General features: G+C 41.0%; 1 protein-coding gene across 5 annotated transcripts in view; it reads right to left on the bottom strand.

Annotated features, from left to right (window-relative positions):
• CXXC4 (CXXC finger protein 4) overlaps positions 1–7,890 on the bottom strand; it is a 30,502-nt gene extending 22,612 nt beyond the window's left edge. Inside the window, exons 1-3 of one of the 5 annotated variants that reach the window (XM_021100711.1) lie at positions 5,092–7,890; positions 4,404–4,479; positions 611–1,955 (exon numbers count right to left, since the gene is read on the bottom strand). In XM_021100711.1, coding sequence (XP_020956370.1) covers positions 611–1,699 — 1,089 coding nt within the window. In that variant the 5' untranslated portion in view covers positions 1,700–1,955; positions 4,404–4,479; positions 5,092–7,890. The other 4 variants (XM_021100709.1, XM_021100712.1, XM_021100710.1 and 1 more) reach the window with 4 other exon arrangements.

Here is a 15,569-nt window from a genome sequence, read left to right as displayed (position 1 = left end):
TCTGAATTCATGCATTTCAGTTTCAATGATTACTCTGTGTGTGTGTGTGTGTGTGTGTGTGTGTGTGTGTGTGAGAGAGAGAGAGAGAGAGAGAGAGAGAGAGAGAGAGAGAGAGAGAGAGAGAGAGAGAGAGAGAATGGGAATGTAGTCTTGTGTGCCACAAACTGTGGCCTCTCTGTTACAACCAGGCCACCAATGGTCTCTCTTATCCAATAAAAGTATATGGAATGTGATGTGTCCAACCTTTTGGGCAGAGGTGCTTTTAAAAATAATAATGAGGGCATTTTAAACCACCAAGGGAAATTTCTGACCACATTGAATGTGAAACTTCGGATTTTTCAAACCAATTACATTAGTTTTCCCCCAAGAGCTAAAAAGGAGGGGCTCCCTCCCCAACTGGAGGGCGGTTCCAGGCGTAGCACAGCTGGGGCGGGTGGCGGCGAGGCCAAGCCCTCTGCAAACCACCTACGATTTTATCTTACAACCTGAATGAAGCTTCAGGAAAGGAGTACTGCATCTTGAAGCCAGACAAGAAGCCCTGAAGGGGAGAGGACAGGGGAGTGAGGAGGGAGGGGGGGAAACTGGGAAACAAGAAATCATCTCCTCTGACCTCTAGCGAAGTGCCAGGTTTTTTCTTTAGCTCTTCACATTTTCTAAATTTGCAGATCTGGTGTCCCGTTTTGCGGTTCCTGCAACTGCTGCAGACGCCACAGTTGATGAGCCTCTTGCAGGGCACGCAGACCCCACACCTTTTCCTCTTCTTCTTGGCCGGGTTGGCTCCGCCAGCTCCCCCTGAGGAGGACGAGGAGGAGGAGGAATGATTCTGCGGGCAGTCTGCCAGATTGGCAATTTGAAACGCACTGTCTGTGACGGCTGCTGAGGCTGCTGCGGGGGAGTGAAGGGCTGTCATGACGATGACCCCTGGAGGTAATGAGATGCCCCCTAAAGCCGGGATAGCGGAAAAAGTCCCCACGCGCTCGGGGAGATTCATTATCTCTGCTTCAGCAGCGCCGCATTTGAGCTTGTTCATGCATTCCCCCGCCAAAGGTCTGCAGTGTTCAGGGGATAAGGTGGAGAGGAAATTAGTATTTGCCATTTGCAACGACGGCTCTGGCGGGCAGCCAGCTTTCCCCAGCCTCTGGGAGTCGTTTCGGTGGTGCATGCTGGTCCTGCTGCCGCCGCCGCCGCCACCGCCGCCGCCGCCGCCACCGCCGCCGCCGCCGCCGCCGCCGCCACCGCCGCCGCCGCCGGCGGGGAGAATCGCCGAGGAGGAGGCGGAGGAGGAGGCGGCGGCGGAGGAGGATTTCCTGCCGCCCCCGCCGCCCCCGCCACCGCCCCCGCCGCCGCCGCCGCCCCCGCCGCCGCCCCCGCCCCCGCCGCTGCCCCAGAGCATGGCGGTGGCGGCGGCGGCGGTGGCCGCGTTGTCGCAGTTCCAGGGGGACATGCCGATGCGCGCGGCGGCCGCGGCGGCGGCGGCGCTGCTGGGGAAGATGGGGGTGGTGATGCGCGCGATCTTGGCCGCCTGCGGGAAGGCGCCCCCGTTGGTCTTGTAGAAGGAGGTGGCAAAGGAGCGGTAGCGCTCCATCTCCGAGTTGTAATCCACAAGGCTGTTCAGGGCCCCCTCGGGCAGGTGGCTTTCCTTGGGCAAGCCCGGGGCCTCCGGGCTCGGCCCGGGCTCCACGCAGACATTGGTGTTCATGGTGCAGGGGGGGAAGAAGGGGTGCAGGGTGGAAGTGGGGACCGTCTGGTCCGACACCTGGGTGGGAAAGGGGGGGAGGTGGGGGGAGGGAAGGGGGTGATGGTGGTGTCGGGGTGGGGGCCGAGGCGGGAGGGGAAAGTGGGTCTGGGTGGGGAGAGCAAGGTGAGGACTGCTTTATTCCTCTCTGGGGCGCATGTCCACAGACGGTGAATTCCCAGGCAGCGTCTTCCTTTGCATTATCCTCCAACTGTTACAACTAAAATAAAGAAAGTCATTCCAACGAGCTGCACGAGGAAAAAGATGAAAAATAAATAAACGGCCTCCCTCACAACCCCACCGCAGACACTGAAAGCTCCCACATTCTTCGTCAGGTCGTTTGCATGACAATCATCAAGACGTGCCTCCCCCCCATTCCCATCCTTCCCCCACGCTCCCAACCCCGCTCCCTCCCTCCCCACAGCACACCACGGCTCCTCCCCCCTATTCTTATAACCCTCCTGAGAAAATGTATTAATAGCCAGGGTACCCAGGGAAAGAGGAAAGACGGGGGTGACAAATGCCGAGGGAAAAGGGCAATTGGAGTGCTAAAGACATGCAAATCAGGGGTGGGAGGGCGATACTACCTATAAGCAGAGGGCATTTAAACATTATGAAATGTGTGAACAAGTGCTGCCTGGGCATGCAAATGCTCTAAAGTAGAAAACAGCTATGGCCCTATGAGGAAAATGAACAGGAAATTAGCAAATGAAGTACTGAGAAAGTCTACAATACATCCGAGTATAAACTGTAAGCAAACACAATACAACTGAGAGCTAAGAGACTGCCCACATACAATCTGAACTAAAGAGGCAGGGAAAAAAGAACTACCAGCTGCCACAGTGTCCTTCTGTGTCTGCGGTCATTAGTTTGAATCCCAGCACAGCTGGCTCTGTTAGGGTCTTAATTCAATGGACCAAGGACAGGTCTCAATTGTACAAGCCATTTGGTGGTGGGGCTTGGAGGGGGTAAGAGGATGGTGTTCTACTTGTTTAAAAGAAAGACAGAAAAAGATGGACTAGATAGAAAATTTTTAAATAATACAAACAATGTCACAGGTTTTAAACCAAGTGCCTGCAGTCTCTGTAAGAACATTCCCAACAATTCCTAATGGAGACTCTGGTCTCTTCCCAAGACAAGAGGAAAGCTTAGACTTTTGGAGGATCTCTCACAGTCACTGATTTTTACAGTGAGTAAAAGTGGTGGTCATGGTGGGGGCTCATTTTAGGTATTACCTGAAGAAATAACCATTAAAATGATTTTTTTTTTCCTTTTGCTCACTTTAGGAGGAAAGTTTAATGATAACTGGGTATTTGCATTCATCTCTTTGCTTACAGGCCATTATTATGCTTAGGAAGAGGTATTTTAGTTGTTTATTACAGAGAGAGAGGTACACCACAGCCTTTTAAGAAGTAAAGCAAAAACCTAAAGTCTATATTAACCTAAAAAGCCAGTTTCTTTGTTTCCAGATTTTTTTTTTCCAGCCAGAATATCTTTTTTGAGACATCTTCTGAAACCCACATATTGGTCTAGAATGTGGAGTTCAGGGAATTTTAAATGGGGGCCCAGTAGTCTGACTCAGTCTCAAATATTCACTTCAAAATGGATATCAATTATAGCAATTACACTTATAATTAGATTAATGAACCATTTATGCCCAAACTCCAAGTGCAAAAACTTCAAGACCTGATGATGAGGTGCCCTAAAAAGAGGGGTTTATGTAAACAAATCCCTATTAGGCAAAGTAAATCAAGATAAGGAACCTCACCCCAGGCTGGATTAGAAGCTAGCAGGCATCTTTCAATCACAGCAAGTCCCTAATCATTCAGGAACCACCTCTGTGGTTTCACATTAGGGAAAACTGCTCCCTTCAGAGGTCTGAAGGCAATACAAAGGGTGCCCCCAAAATGCTCCTGGCTAAATATTCTTGATGCTGGGAAGGGGGTGGGGGAAGACACAGCAAGAATATGCATATAGCTTCAGTTTCTGCGAATCACATTGTAACTGCAAGACCATAATAACTGCTACTCAGTAAAAACTAGTTATGCCAACCATGCATAGACACCAGCACACTGAGTGGAGGGAAACATTTCAACATTTTAGTCTTTTGACCTTGTTCCAAATAAAGAAATAATTTAATGTCCCCTTTTCAGAGGATTAGAGTGGTGTCTCCAAACAGAAGCTTTCCTTATTACCATCACCTCCCCCTTCCTCCTTCAAGGTTTAATACCACCAGAAACTGTAGAAAATGATTGTGCCCACTATCCAGGTCATTATTGTTTAATCAATGCATCTCTGGAGCATGAAAAAGGTACCTAAGCCACAGCTATTGTTTGGATTTTCCTTAAAAAACAAAATAAAACACACACAAATAACTACAGTCCTATTCCCAAGCTAAATTAGACATCCACACTTCATGATCCTGTTCTGCCTTTAAACAATGTGACTGTACATGCCTAATATTGTATGTCTGGTCTACCAGAGACAGAGAGATCAAAGGTCATATTTAACATTCAGGAGGAGGGGCGGGTGCAGATTAATTAATAAATTAATACAGCGACGCCTTTTATTGCTGGAGTTCAGCATTAATAATCTACTTTTACAATCCCAACGGACAGCAAACATTTAAGAGCAAAAAGCCAGAGAAAGAGAAAGAACAATCACTTACCAGTCTCTTTTTATTTGGGGAGCCTTAGAATTTGCAGACGCTGCCAGTCTGCCTTTAATTAGTTGCACATCACCCCCTAACACAAAGAAACACAAATCCAGATGTGTCTTGGCAGCTCCCAATTACAACTTTAATACTTGTAAACAAACTGTTGGGGGGGGAGGATAAATAAATATGCGGATCAAAAAAAAAATACCTGTAAATGGCTTTTTTTTTTCTTGTTGCAGAGAGGAGGAGGAGATGGTGTTAGTGGTGGGGGTGGAAGGAGGAGGAGGAGGTGGGGGGGAGAGGAAAGAGCCGAGTGTGAGTGTATGTGTGAGAGCGCGGGGCTGTTCTCGGTGGTCTCTCCTCTCCCAGCGCGTTGCTCTCCGACCGTCTCCAGTCGCTGTGTGCGAGGGAGGGAGGGAGCCGGGGAGTCTCTTCTCTCTCTCTCTCTCTCTCTCCCTCTCTCTCTTTCTCTCTCTCTCTCTCCCCTCTCTCTCCTCTCCGTCTCTTCTCTCTCCCTCTCTCTCTCGCCCCCCCTCTCCCCCGCTTCTCTCCCTCTGTTTGTGTGTGTGCGTGTGTGCGGTTGCTGGGGGAGGGGAGCGGGAGAGAAAGGCGAGGGAGGAGGTGGGAGGTTGGGGGCGGGGGCGGGGGCGGGGGGTGATCGGCGCCGAGGTGAGGAGGACGCAGGGACGCGGACACCTACTGATGATTGGCTGCAAATTACACGGGGAACAAGAGGCGCACGCGGGCCGGCGCTCCCCTTCACAAATCCTCTGCTCGCCGGAGGAGCCACGTTTCCCGACTCGCCCGCCGATGGCCCTCCCTCCTCGCGCCCGGCTCTCCGGCTCAGCCGCCCAGCACAGAGGGCTGTTGATTATTTTCTTTTTTGCTCTCGGAGATAATTGTTTGGAAGGGCTAGAAAGAGGGTGTTTCCGCCGCTCTCTCTGCGTGTGGGTGGGTGGGTGTGTGTGTGTGTGTGCGCGCGTGTGCGGGTGTGTGTGTAAATAAACTTGTCTGGGTTTTCTGGCTGGGTTGAGAAGAGCAGTACAAGAAACAGAAAAGGTCGTGTTTGTTTGAAGAATACTCTGATTTCACACCCTACCGCATGGCTTTGGAATAGTATTCCTGATGTACCCAGGAAGACTTTTTAAAAATATTATCGTTTAAATCTTTAAAGTAAGAGGAAACGGTTCGGTGTTCGGCTGTCCAGATCTCTAATATTATAATGCCAGAAGGCAAAACAAAACAAAACAAGAAAATGGGTGATGTGTAGCTTGAAGATCTCAAAATCAATCTCAATCTCGTCTCTCTTGCTCTCCTCCCCCCACCCCTTCCCCGACCCCATCCTTTTCCTATTCCTTCTGGTAGTTCCAGTGATTGAAACTGATTTTTAACTTACTGCCCTATTTTTTAATTCCAAACTTTACTTAAACAAAAACTACTTTTATAGCTACGTTAATCTCTTTTATACTAGTATGACTTCTTGACACTTGGGAAAAATAGTTTAGTAATTGAAAGGTAAAGCTTTTTACCACAGGTCAAAAATAAATCTCACTCATAAATGCAGCTATGAATTAACTTCTTCACTGCTGCCTTAAAGACAATGAGATATTCCTGGTCACGTGCTATCCTACTATTGAAATGAAGTATGGTCTAGTATAAATGGTTATGAAATATATAAAATACAAATCTTTTGATAATTGTAAAGAAAAATATAGTGGTTGATAATAAGCCACAGAACCAGGGAAGACAATTCATATTGTTTATTTGGTCTTCTAAGGCAAAGTAAAAGTTTTCTGTTAAAATTAAAACTGCACTTTTGAATAATGCAAAAGTATAGTTTCAGAGAAGGAATAAAACTATAATAATGAATTGTTTCTTTTATAAGAACAAAACGCTGAAACGACATTTAAAATCATTTTGTATCTGAATTTTCAAAAGATCGACCTTGACCATATCAAGATTCTGCCAACTCTGCAGGACTGATTATTGATAAGATGTTAGGAACTGTGGTCCACATAGATGAAGGTGCTGTTTCAAGAGTGGGCAGCTACTGAAATGGGCAGATTGTTTTGTGACCCATTGATAAATATACATGTTTTGTAATTTAAAAAAAAATAGAATAAGTTTAGGTATAAAGTCAATCAAACCAGGTTTTTTGTTTTTTGTTTTTTTTTTTTTGCTTTTATTGTCAAAATAACTGGATGGTTAATAATCACTTAAGTTCATTGATAAGATAATTTTATACTTTTGTTAATGCTTTGTGAAGGCAAAGAAGGGGATTTTCCCTTTGATGTGGGTTTTTTTTTTTTTTGAGCTGAATATCATAAGAAATTTATCAGCAAAATGTACGGTGAAAACATACTGGAAAGATGATAGATTCTTAATCATCTTTTCAAAATATTTAATATATCCATCCAATGTTAGAGGTTTTGAAGTTTGTAAATAAAGAATTTTTTAAATCAAATTAGTTTGGCTTTCTTATGCCAAGCTTGTTTTCCTTTTCAGAATGCTTCAAGCTCACTTTCAAAACAAAACAAATGAGAGAAAATGAGCTTTAAATTCCAAGGAATTTATTTTCTAGCTTTTAAAGGAAAAATTACAGACCATTTAGTCTTAATAATTAATAAGAGCAACTATTAATGACCCATCTGTGTCAGACACTACTAAGTAATTTGCAGATAGTTTATTTTGTCCTTGAAATAATCCTATGAGGTAGTTACTCCAATGGAAATAACAGGCCCATAGAAATTAGATATTTCGATGGAAAGTAGAAATTGAGGCCCATAGATATACAATAACCTAGATGGGTCAAAAAGCTAGTGTGTAATATAATAAGGCTAAAATTTGTACCCAATTGTATCTCTAAAACCTTTGCTTATAACCTCTACCCTGGTCTCACTATCAGTAGTTAATCAATCAATAAAAACTTTCTGCATCCTAGAGCCTTAGCTTTAGTTATGATCATAGGCCCTTCATTACTATGAAATACAGAATATTCTATAAGCAATATATCTCATACCTACAGAATATATTATAAACAATAGAACTCATAACTCAAATATAACATCGATTGCCTTTCTACAAGGGAATTATATCCTTAGTCAAATGTGATATAAGGAAACATCTCTCTTCTGGTCTACCTTATATCCTTTATATTTTTAATACAGACTGGCTTTGCTACTTGCATATCTCCTATGTATCATGCTGCTCCACATTCATGTTGCCTTCTCCAGGATGTTGTATCAGGGTTTTTAGGAAAATCATGGAGAACACTCAGTCCTCTGTCAACTCTCCTTTGGAATTCATAGTCCTATAAAGTAGCAAAAGTTAAGGTTCATTTTTGCAAAATGCCTGTTGCTCTTGTTTGTGCCTTTACTCTGCTTCATATGTTTTGTGATCTGAAGTAAGGAGTTTAAGGGCTTGGTTGATATCTTGAAAAGTAAAAAATTTCAACGTGAGTATCACTTGGAAAAGTATCCCCCACTCTGCAGAAATTTTGTATTGTGCTGTGAGGCATCTTTAAAGCATGGCTGCTTTCGTGGTGATCATGATCAATATTATCATCATTATCCAGAATCTAGAAAAAGTAGTTTATCTGTTATAACAAATAGACTTCAAAATGTGTCAAGGCAAAAACCAAAGAAATATATCTTTTGTTCCTGTCACAATCCAGGGTGGGAATGTCAGATGAGAGAATGGCTCTCCTCTATGAGTGATTCATGGATCCAGTTTCCTTTCATCTCTCGGGACTCTGCCAGCCCCAAGGGACTGCTCATCAGCTACATCAAACAGGCAGAAGGGCATGAAGAGGGCACGATCCCTTCTTAAAGACCTTGGTCTTGAAATGACCCACAGCACCACGGCTCACTTACAACTGTCAAGAGCCAGCCACATGTCACCCCTAGCTGCCGAGATGGCTGGGCAGTCACTTCCTAGATGCGACTCTATTACTATGGAGTAGAGTAACAGTTTGGGTGGACATTAGCAGTTTCCCCCACAGAATAACACTGGAAGGAGAATAACCTGCCTGCCGGAGAAGTTAATTTAGATCACACAGCCCTGAATTGACAGTGAGAGTCCTTTTCCTTTGGGGACATTTTTGCTGATTACCAACCTTTGAGATTACCACCAAGAGCAGTCTTAATGACTCTGGGGAAAGTTGGACAAGTAGGGACAAATTATGCTTTCTTAAATACCTGTAGGACAGCCAAGCTATGCTTAAAATAGTCAAACAAAATTTACTAAAGAATAAAGCAAGGAGTAACACAAGCAGAGGAAATACCATCAAACTAAAATAAATTAATTTAGAGATAAATTTGAGGCATGAGCTACTTGTTTGCTGGTGTTTCCAAAACCCAGAGGTGAATTTTAATCCCTCCACCAATGAGGTGTTTCCTATGAGTCACAAAATCTACTCATGTCCAGGTTAGGAAAGATGATGAAGCCCTCTTACCTAACATTCTAGAAACCACCTTCCCTATTCCTGTTCACAGTCTCTGAGGATTGCCTCTTTCCATAGTAATTCAAACTGTAAATAACAGTAACCATGTCCTTCACAGGAGGAATATACCAGTGAAACAAATAGGGAATAATTTCTTTTCTTCTTCTCTGAGTATAGCTGCCTGAGATTTTTATTTATCTGTTTTCTTTATCAGAACTAGGGATCCTTGACAATCAGGGGTTGTGTCTTACTCAGCATTGTATCCTACCATATACATTGCCTGGCACATGGAAGGTTCCTGACATTCTGTGCCATGTGCATTGAAGAAAGTCGCATACATGAAACATGGAAGTAAGTTCTCTGTGGTCCATAGGCTAAAAACGCAAAATTCATAAAAAAGCATTCGAAGCCCTTCTCCAGTTGGCCCCTTGTTTTGAATCTCATTTCCTTATACACCTGGCAAGAACTCTCTACTCCAGCAGATCCACTTTGCCCAGAAAATGTTAATCACCTTACCATGACCATAAAAAAACCCTTTTAATTAATAAAGAACCATATGCTAAGATGAGGTATCATTGTTTAAATAAAAGAGACTTTTTGCTTATAATGAATTATTCTATTATAATGAAATAATGTTTTTAAATCCCTTAATGAATATTTTAAGGAAATTTTCAGAGATTTTCTTGGTGACTCAACAAAGTGGAATTTGATGAAATTAGTCCTGAAAATCAATATTCTGCACACCTGTTATTTTCTTTTACTTTTAATTAAATATCGATATATCATGATCACAATGTTGACCTTCATATTTGTAGTTGATACTTTTAACCTGCCAACAATGGGTCATGTGCTTTGAGCTGCTTTCCAGAGATGATAAATTTGTCTTAAACTTTTCCTCACTCTTTTTTGCCTTGTCTTTCTAATGGCTAACAGGATGCATTTATGGAATGGCTGATCACTGTTAAGGACAAGATCTGTGACTGTTGAGGATAATGAAAATAATGAGTTTACGGGTTAAATCCATTACTTTGGTCTCATTAGCACCATGTTCAAATCACCTACACTTATCAAGTACACACTGACCTATTTTTACATGCAATTTGGACATATACAGATATGTACCAAATGCTAACCTGGGCATTCATTTTCAGAATTGTTCTTTGCAAGACCTAATTTGGTCCAGGTCATTTCTTATTTCATCATGGCACACCTTCTCATCACATAAAGTCTCATTTCTATAAAATTGCATCTTTAATACTCTATGGTGGTACAATAGCAATTGTCCCCAAACATAGAAACCTCTATAAATGAAAAAACAATAGGCTAGAAATGAAAATCTCCAGAAGAACACTTCTTCCATATGCTTCCTAACCTGGCTTGATTTTGAGAAGATGTAGGCTTCCTTGTATTTTATCATCAATATTTGGCATGATTTGCTCACAAGATTATTAGAAAACCCAAGCCATAACATTCCAGATTTTTTTCAAAGTATTTACTCATAAAGGGAATAATGGGCCAATTTTGGTGAAAAACATCAAATCATGGTGAGTAGCTTCCAGACACTAACAGATGCAAACACAAATTTTCAGTATGAGCCCCATGTTCCTTTTTGGGAGGAGGGGATCCTTTCTTTCCTCTGCCTGACAGAGTCAAGTACCCTGCATTGGGCTTTCTCCCAGGAAAGTTTTTGCTTTGGGCATGGAGCCACCTGTATGCTTTCTTGAAAGTATATCTCTTAAGATAGATAAGTAATGATAAAGTGATATGAAGGTTGGGAATCTTTTGAAATTAGCAATCATGCGCTGGCCAGAAAATAATTCCTTAGTTCTATCAACAAGCTTTGTCCCCTCATTCTGGGACAGCCATCAGGAGTGTGGTGTCAGCTCTCTGCTTCTTCCTCACACAAGTCTGATCCAGCAGGATTTACAGACCACTGGAAAGCAAGTGACAGCCCAGCCCCCCTCAATCTGTCTCCTTATTCTCAGTCAAAATCTCAAACCCAGGAACTCAGGCAACTAAGGTTCTCCTTAGATCAAAGGCAGAGGTAGACTTTTATTTAAAGTGAACTGGGCATTTTGCAAATAGGCTTCTGAATCTTCAATTTACCAAGACAGGACTTGTCCAGTTATGCAAAACAAACAAAAAAATCTCAAAGAATTTTCATAATGAAGTAATTTCTAAAATTTACTTTTTTAGAGACATAAAATCAGCTTATAAAAGGCTTATAAAAGTCATACCTTTTAAGTTCTAGAAACAACTTTGAAGTTAAATTGATCGTAAATTATTTTCTACTAAATAATGTTAATTGAAATCATTTTTAATTTGCTATTTTAAATATAAAAAATTTTTTCATAAAATGTTTGTGATTTTTATGTTTTTCTCCCAAACTTGAAATTTTGACTTTCAATATAACCTGGATGCTCCTATTTGCAAAAGCATAGGTTTCTGATGTTACCCTCAAGATTTCAAATCAAAACCAATTTTATGCTTGATTTTTTTTTTTAATGTAGGTTTCCATTGTTTAGTTTATCTTCAATTAGTCCTTCTCAGTATAAAGGGTTATTATCTTTCTTTGCTGGGAGGAAGAATTCAGGGTAATATCCCTGAGTAGTTAATGTTCAATCCAGGAAGGTTGGCTGTTTTTTTTTTGTTTTTTTTTTTTTTTTTTTCCCTGTGCTGACCTTTGTTATGCTGTAGTTATAGCAACGACGAGAAGAGTTCCTTCTGTCTGTCTGTTGTGTTCTCTTTCCAAACTAATGACAGTCTTTTCTAAGCCTAGTATAGTAGGAAGAAAGCTTTATGTGCATAGATTTCTTGGTTTATTCTTGCATTTAGCTAAACCAGCAATTTAAATGGAAATATTTTTAAATAATCACAATTAATTGAAACAGAATTTGCATACTATAAATGTTTGGAACTATGGATTGTTCATTTAGACTTTTTCCATATTGTCTTTAAACTTGCAGTTTAACTTCTCATTATTTATTTATCCTATCATTTATATCTTAATCTAAAGAGAGAGAGAGAGAGATTGAGAGATCCAGAAAAGCCCTTTCCAAGGGAGCAGTACATTGTAAGAATATGTAGCTTGTCTGCCAAACTGGGCCACACAACCTCACTATGACCTTGGGCATTCTAAGTTTCATTTTACTGATCTGGAATATCAGTTTAATTATAGTAATTACCTATCTCAAGGGTTTGTGAGGTTTAATTAATGTTAGCAAAGTGTTGGAGCTATTTAGTAGCACAGTACTATAAAAGGCAAACTACCTGAAAATCACAACTCCCTCCTCCCTACATAGTACTTAATTTTATACACTCCTTTCCTTTCTTGTTCAGAGTTAATATCACATTTATTACCTTTTCCCTCACCCTCCATATCTATATGTACAGTCTCTCCTACTTGAGACTTACCGTGGATGAAAAATGGGCTCTACCAACATCCCTCACTTTGAGCTCCAGGAGCTCAAATATTCCTGAGTTCAACAAGATCAAGATCAAAGTGGTATCTGAATAAGCAGCTGTGACTATGCACTTCCTTTAAGTCAGACTCAAACCACCTGTCCACAGTTTAAATTTGGGCCTCAAACACCTTTGGCTTGGGTCCACAGTGTTAAGTAAATGGAATTAGACTTCTAGCCTCTTTCAAAAACTGGGAGACCTGAAAACATTATGTCTACATTCCCTCCTGAAAACAATGGCTGGAGCTATGATTAAAGATGGGGTCTCTAGCTTGCCCATTTTTAGCATTCCCTAAGTCCACCTAAACACTGGAATTTGCAACCCAGGGCCTCTTAGTACATCTGTGCTCGCTGTTCACTGCACCACAATGCCTGGCCAAATGGACAAGTAGGGGCTGGAATCCAGCCCATTGCTCTGCTTGCCAAGCCATGTTCTGATGTGCCTAATTTGCATAAAGGCATTCTAGGGACCAGAAATGGCCTGGTTGGTATCCCAGCTATAAGTCAATTAAATAGAGCAGTGAATGTCACAACCATCTTAATTAGTATTAAAAATTAGCATCCGATCTTTGAAATGATATCCTATAAGACCATATCTGGACTAAACTTAAAATCATATTCTATTTTATCCTCCCCCCCCCCTTTTTGTGGACCCATTTTCACCTAAAACACATTCTAATATGTACTACTTTACAAATAGGGTGAAAATAATATGAACATTCAGTGTTAACTCAATGCAGCTAAAACAAGAGCTATATTTAATTGAAAATTAACAAAATGACTAAAATAGTAATGTATAATGGATAGTTATAATAATGGCATATTTCTTTCTTTGGAGATAACTACTCTTTGAAGGAGGAGGCCACTGTTCACACCCTAGTCTCTTTCTGTAATATTTTATAATGGTAGCACTGCTGAAAGAGCAGTTGTTTTTACCTATTTGTAGCTTAGCTCTTTTAAAACGCCTGATGATTTGATGGCATTTCCTTTTGAGTGTTTCTATTTTTAAAGCTATTCTAGTCCTGTAATTTTGGCTACCTTGTATTAGTGAAAAAAAGACAATTCTGTTACCCATGACAACATTAACTGATTTGCGCTTTTTTCTTACCTAATTTCAAGCGTCCAAAATTTGAACAATTTTCCATTGAAAGCTAATATCTAGCCAGGTTACTGACAATTAATGTACTTCCCAAAGACATCCAAGTACGTGTATCTTTTCCTTATAAAAAAACATAATATAACTTCACTCTTCAACCTTAGAGAGAAAGAAAGTTGTCAGATTTCTACTGACCACAGATAAGAGAAAATTACTCAAACTGGCTTAAATGAGGAGGTTTCAGGTAGGGCAGGCTCTGGGCAAGGAACAGTCTTAGGCTTCAGTGTGTCATGGGTGGTGCAGGTTCTTCCCACCCTTTTCTTCATCATCCACATTATCTTGGCTCCTCCCTGAGGCAGGCTTCCCTCACAAGGACCCCAGCAGCACTTCCAGTCATCATATCCAGGCACGAAAGGTATTCAAGGAAAGGAAGGGACTCTCTTTTTTTGTGTCTATATCTTTAGTGATAAAATTTCCTAGAAGCACTTAGTTGACTTCCACTGAGATCTCCTAGCCAAAATTAGGTCAAGTGGCCACACCTAACCAACCACTCTCAAAGAGAATAAGATTGACCTCTTTTTATAAGTATCCCCTATTCCTGGAGCTAGAGATGAGATCATCCTGAAAAACTAAACATAATTGTGGTTCAACTAAGAAAGAGGAGGGAGGAGGTGGGGATTAGATGGATGTTGGTGAGATGCGTATCAGTGTCCATTGTGGACATAAAACTCCATCACCTCATTTCTGCTCTCTTAGAAAAGCTAACCAACCCTTCATCTCCTGAATCTACATCTCATGACAGATTATACCTAAGAGGAAGTCAGTTTATGGACACTAGCTCTTTATCATGAGTGAATAATTATAATTTCAGCTACAAAGGTCTATAAGTAGAGCTTGTTTTTAAGCAACATGGCTTTCTGGGCACAGTTTTTATTTCTCAACCTATCCTTATAGAATCTTTCAGGTTCTTCTCAAAATTGCGTATTATGCTACACAAATCAAGTAGTATCTGAGCTTAAGATGAAAGAGATGAGGCTAAAAATTCTGGATAAGAGGAGAAAGCAAGGAAAATGAGGAAGTTAAAATAAACTAAATTGGGAGAAATGGTAAAAAAAATTGTGGTAAGGAACATCTATTTCCATAATTAAGTCCATCATGAATAATTTCCTCTCATAACTTCTGACGGCCCTTAAAACTATTACTTTAAGATATTTGCAAGGTATCAGAAGCAAAGTAAATAGCCAGTCTTTAAAATTTCAAGTTGATCCCCAAACTGACTCAAATTTGCAAAAATCTGGCATAATTTAAAAGTAAATAAATAGAAGCAACACTTAGCAGAAGGTTCCTAACATAAACAAAGCTGTGCACGTTTTGTTTATTTATGGAATCCATGCAAAAGTGCCATATTCATTTAAAAATATTCAGCTCAAGAGTGATTGATTTAAAAAATTGAATAGACCTAAGGAGAATGCCTTAAACCTAGAAGTTTGGTAAAAAGAAGAATGACTATTTTATTATAATATTATGCTTGAGAAAACGTTTTTCTCCTTTATGTATATTGAGGTTTTTTTTTAAAAGGTTGCCTGTGAGAAAAGTAGCCACCATCTTTCAAAAGTACATTTGAATTGAGACGTAGCAAATGCTACCCTTCATATAACTCCCATGTGTTGAACAAGGTTAAATGTTGAAATAGAAGTGTGAAATCTCCTGTATTAATCTTCTCCATTCAAGGAATTTTTACAGCCCTCCCAAAAGACAAAATTGTCCCTATCTTTGTGGAACTCATTCTACTGACATCTCCTTATTCAGCAGATGGCCATTCACTCTTCCTTTCTGGCCTGTTATTCCCTATTGTATTTTAATTGAATAAACATTAAACACTTGTTATATTCGTGGCACAGTGTGAAGTACTGAAGGAATGAGAAACTGCCCCGGAGAAACTAATAATCTAATGGAGAGTACTCAGACATGGAGAAAATACACACACATACACACACACACACACACAGATTTAGTGACAATTGTCTCACCTCTTTTTTTTTTTTTTTTTTTTTGGTCTTTTTTGCCATTTCTTGGGCTGCTGCCGCGGCATATGGAGGTTCCCAGGCTAGGGGTCCAATCGGAGCTATAGCCACCAGCCTACACCAGAGCCACAGCAAGGTGGGATCTGAGCTGCATCT

The sequence above is a fragment of the Sus scrofa genome, chromosome 8, assembly GCF_000003025.6.
Source record: "Sus scrofa isolate TJ Tabasco breed Duroc chromosome 8, Sscrofa11.1, whole genome shotgun sequence".
Taxonomy (NCBI): domain Eukaryota; kingdom Metazoa; phylum Chordata; class Mammalia; order Artiodactyla; family Suidae; genus Sus; species Sus scrofa.
Note: the sequence above shows the minus strand (reverse complement) of the source record. Positions and strands in the feature narration are given on the sequence as shown.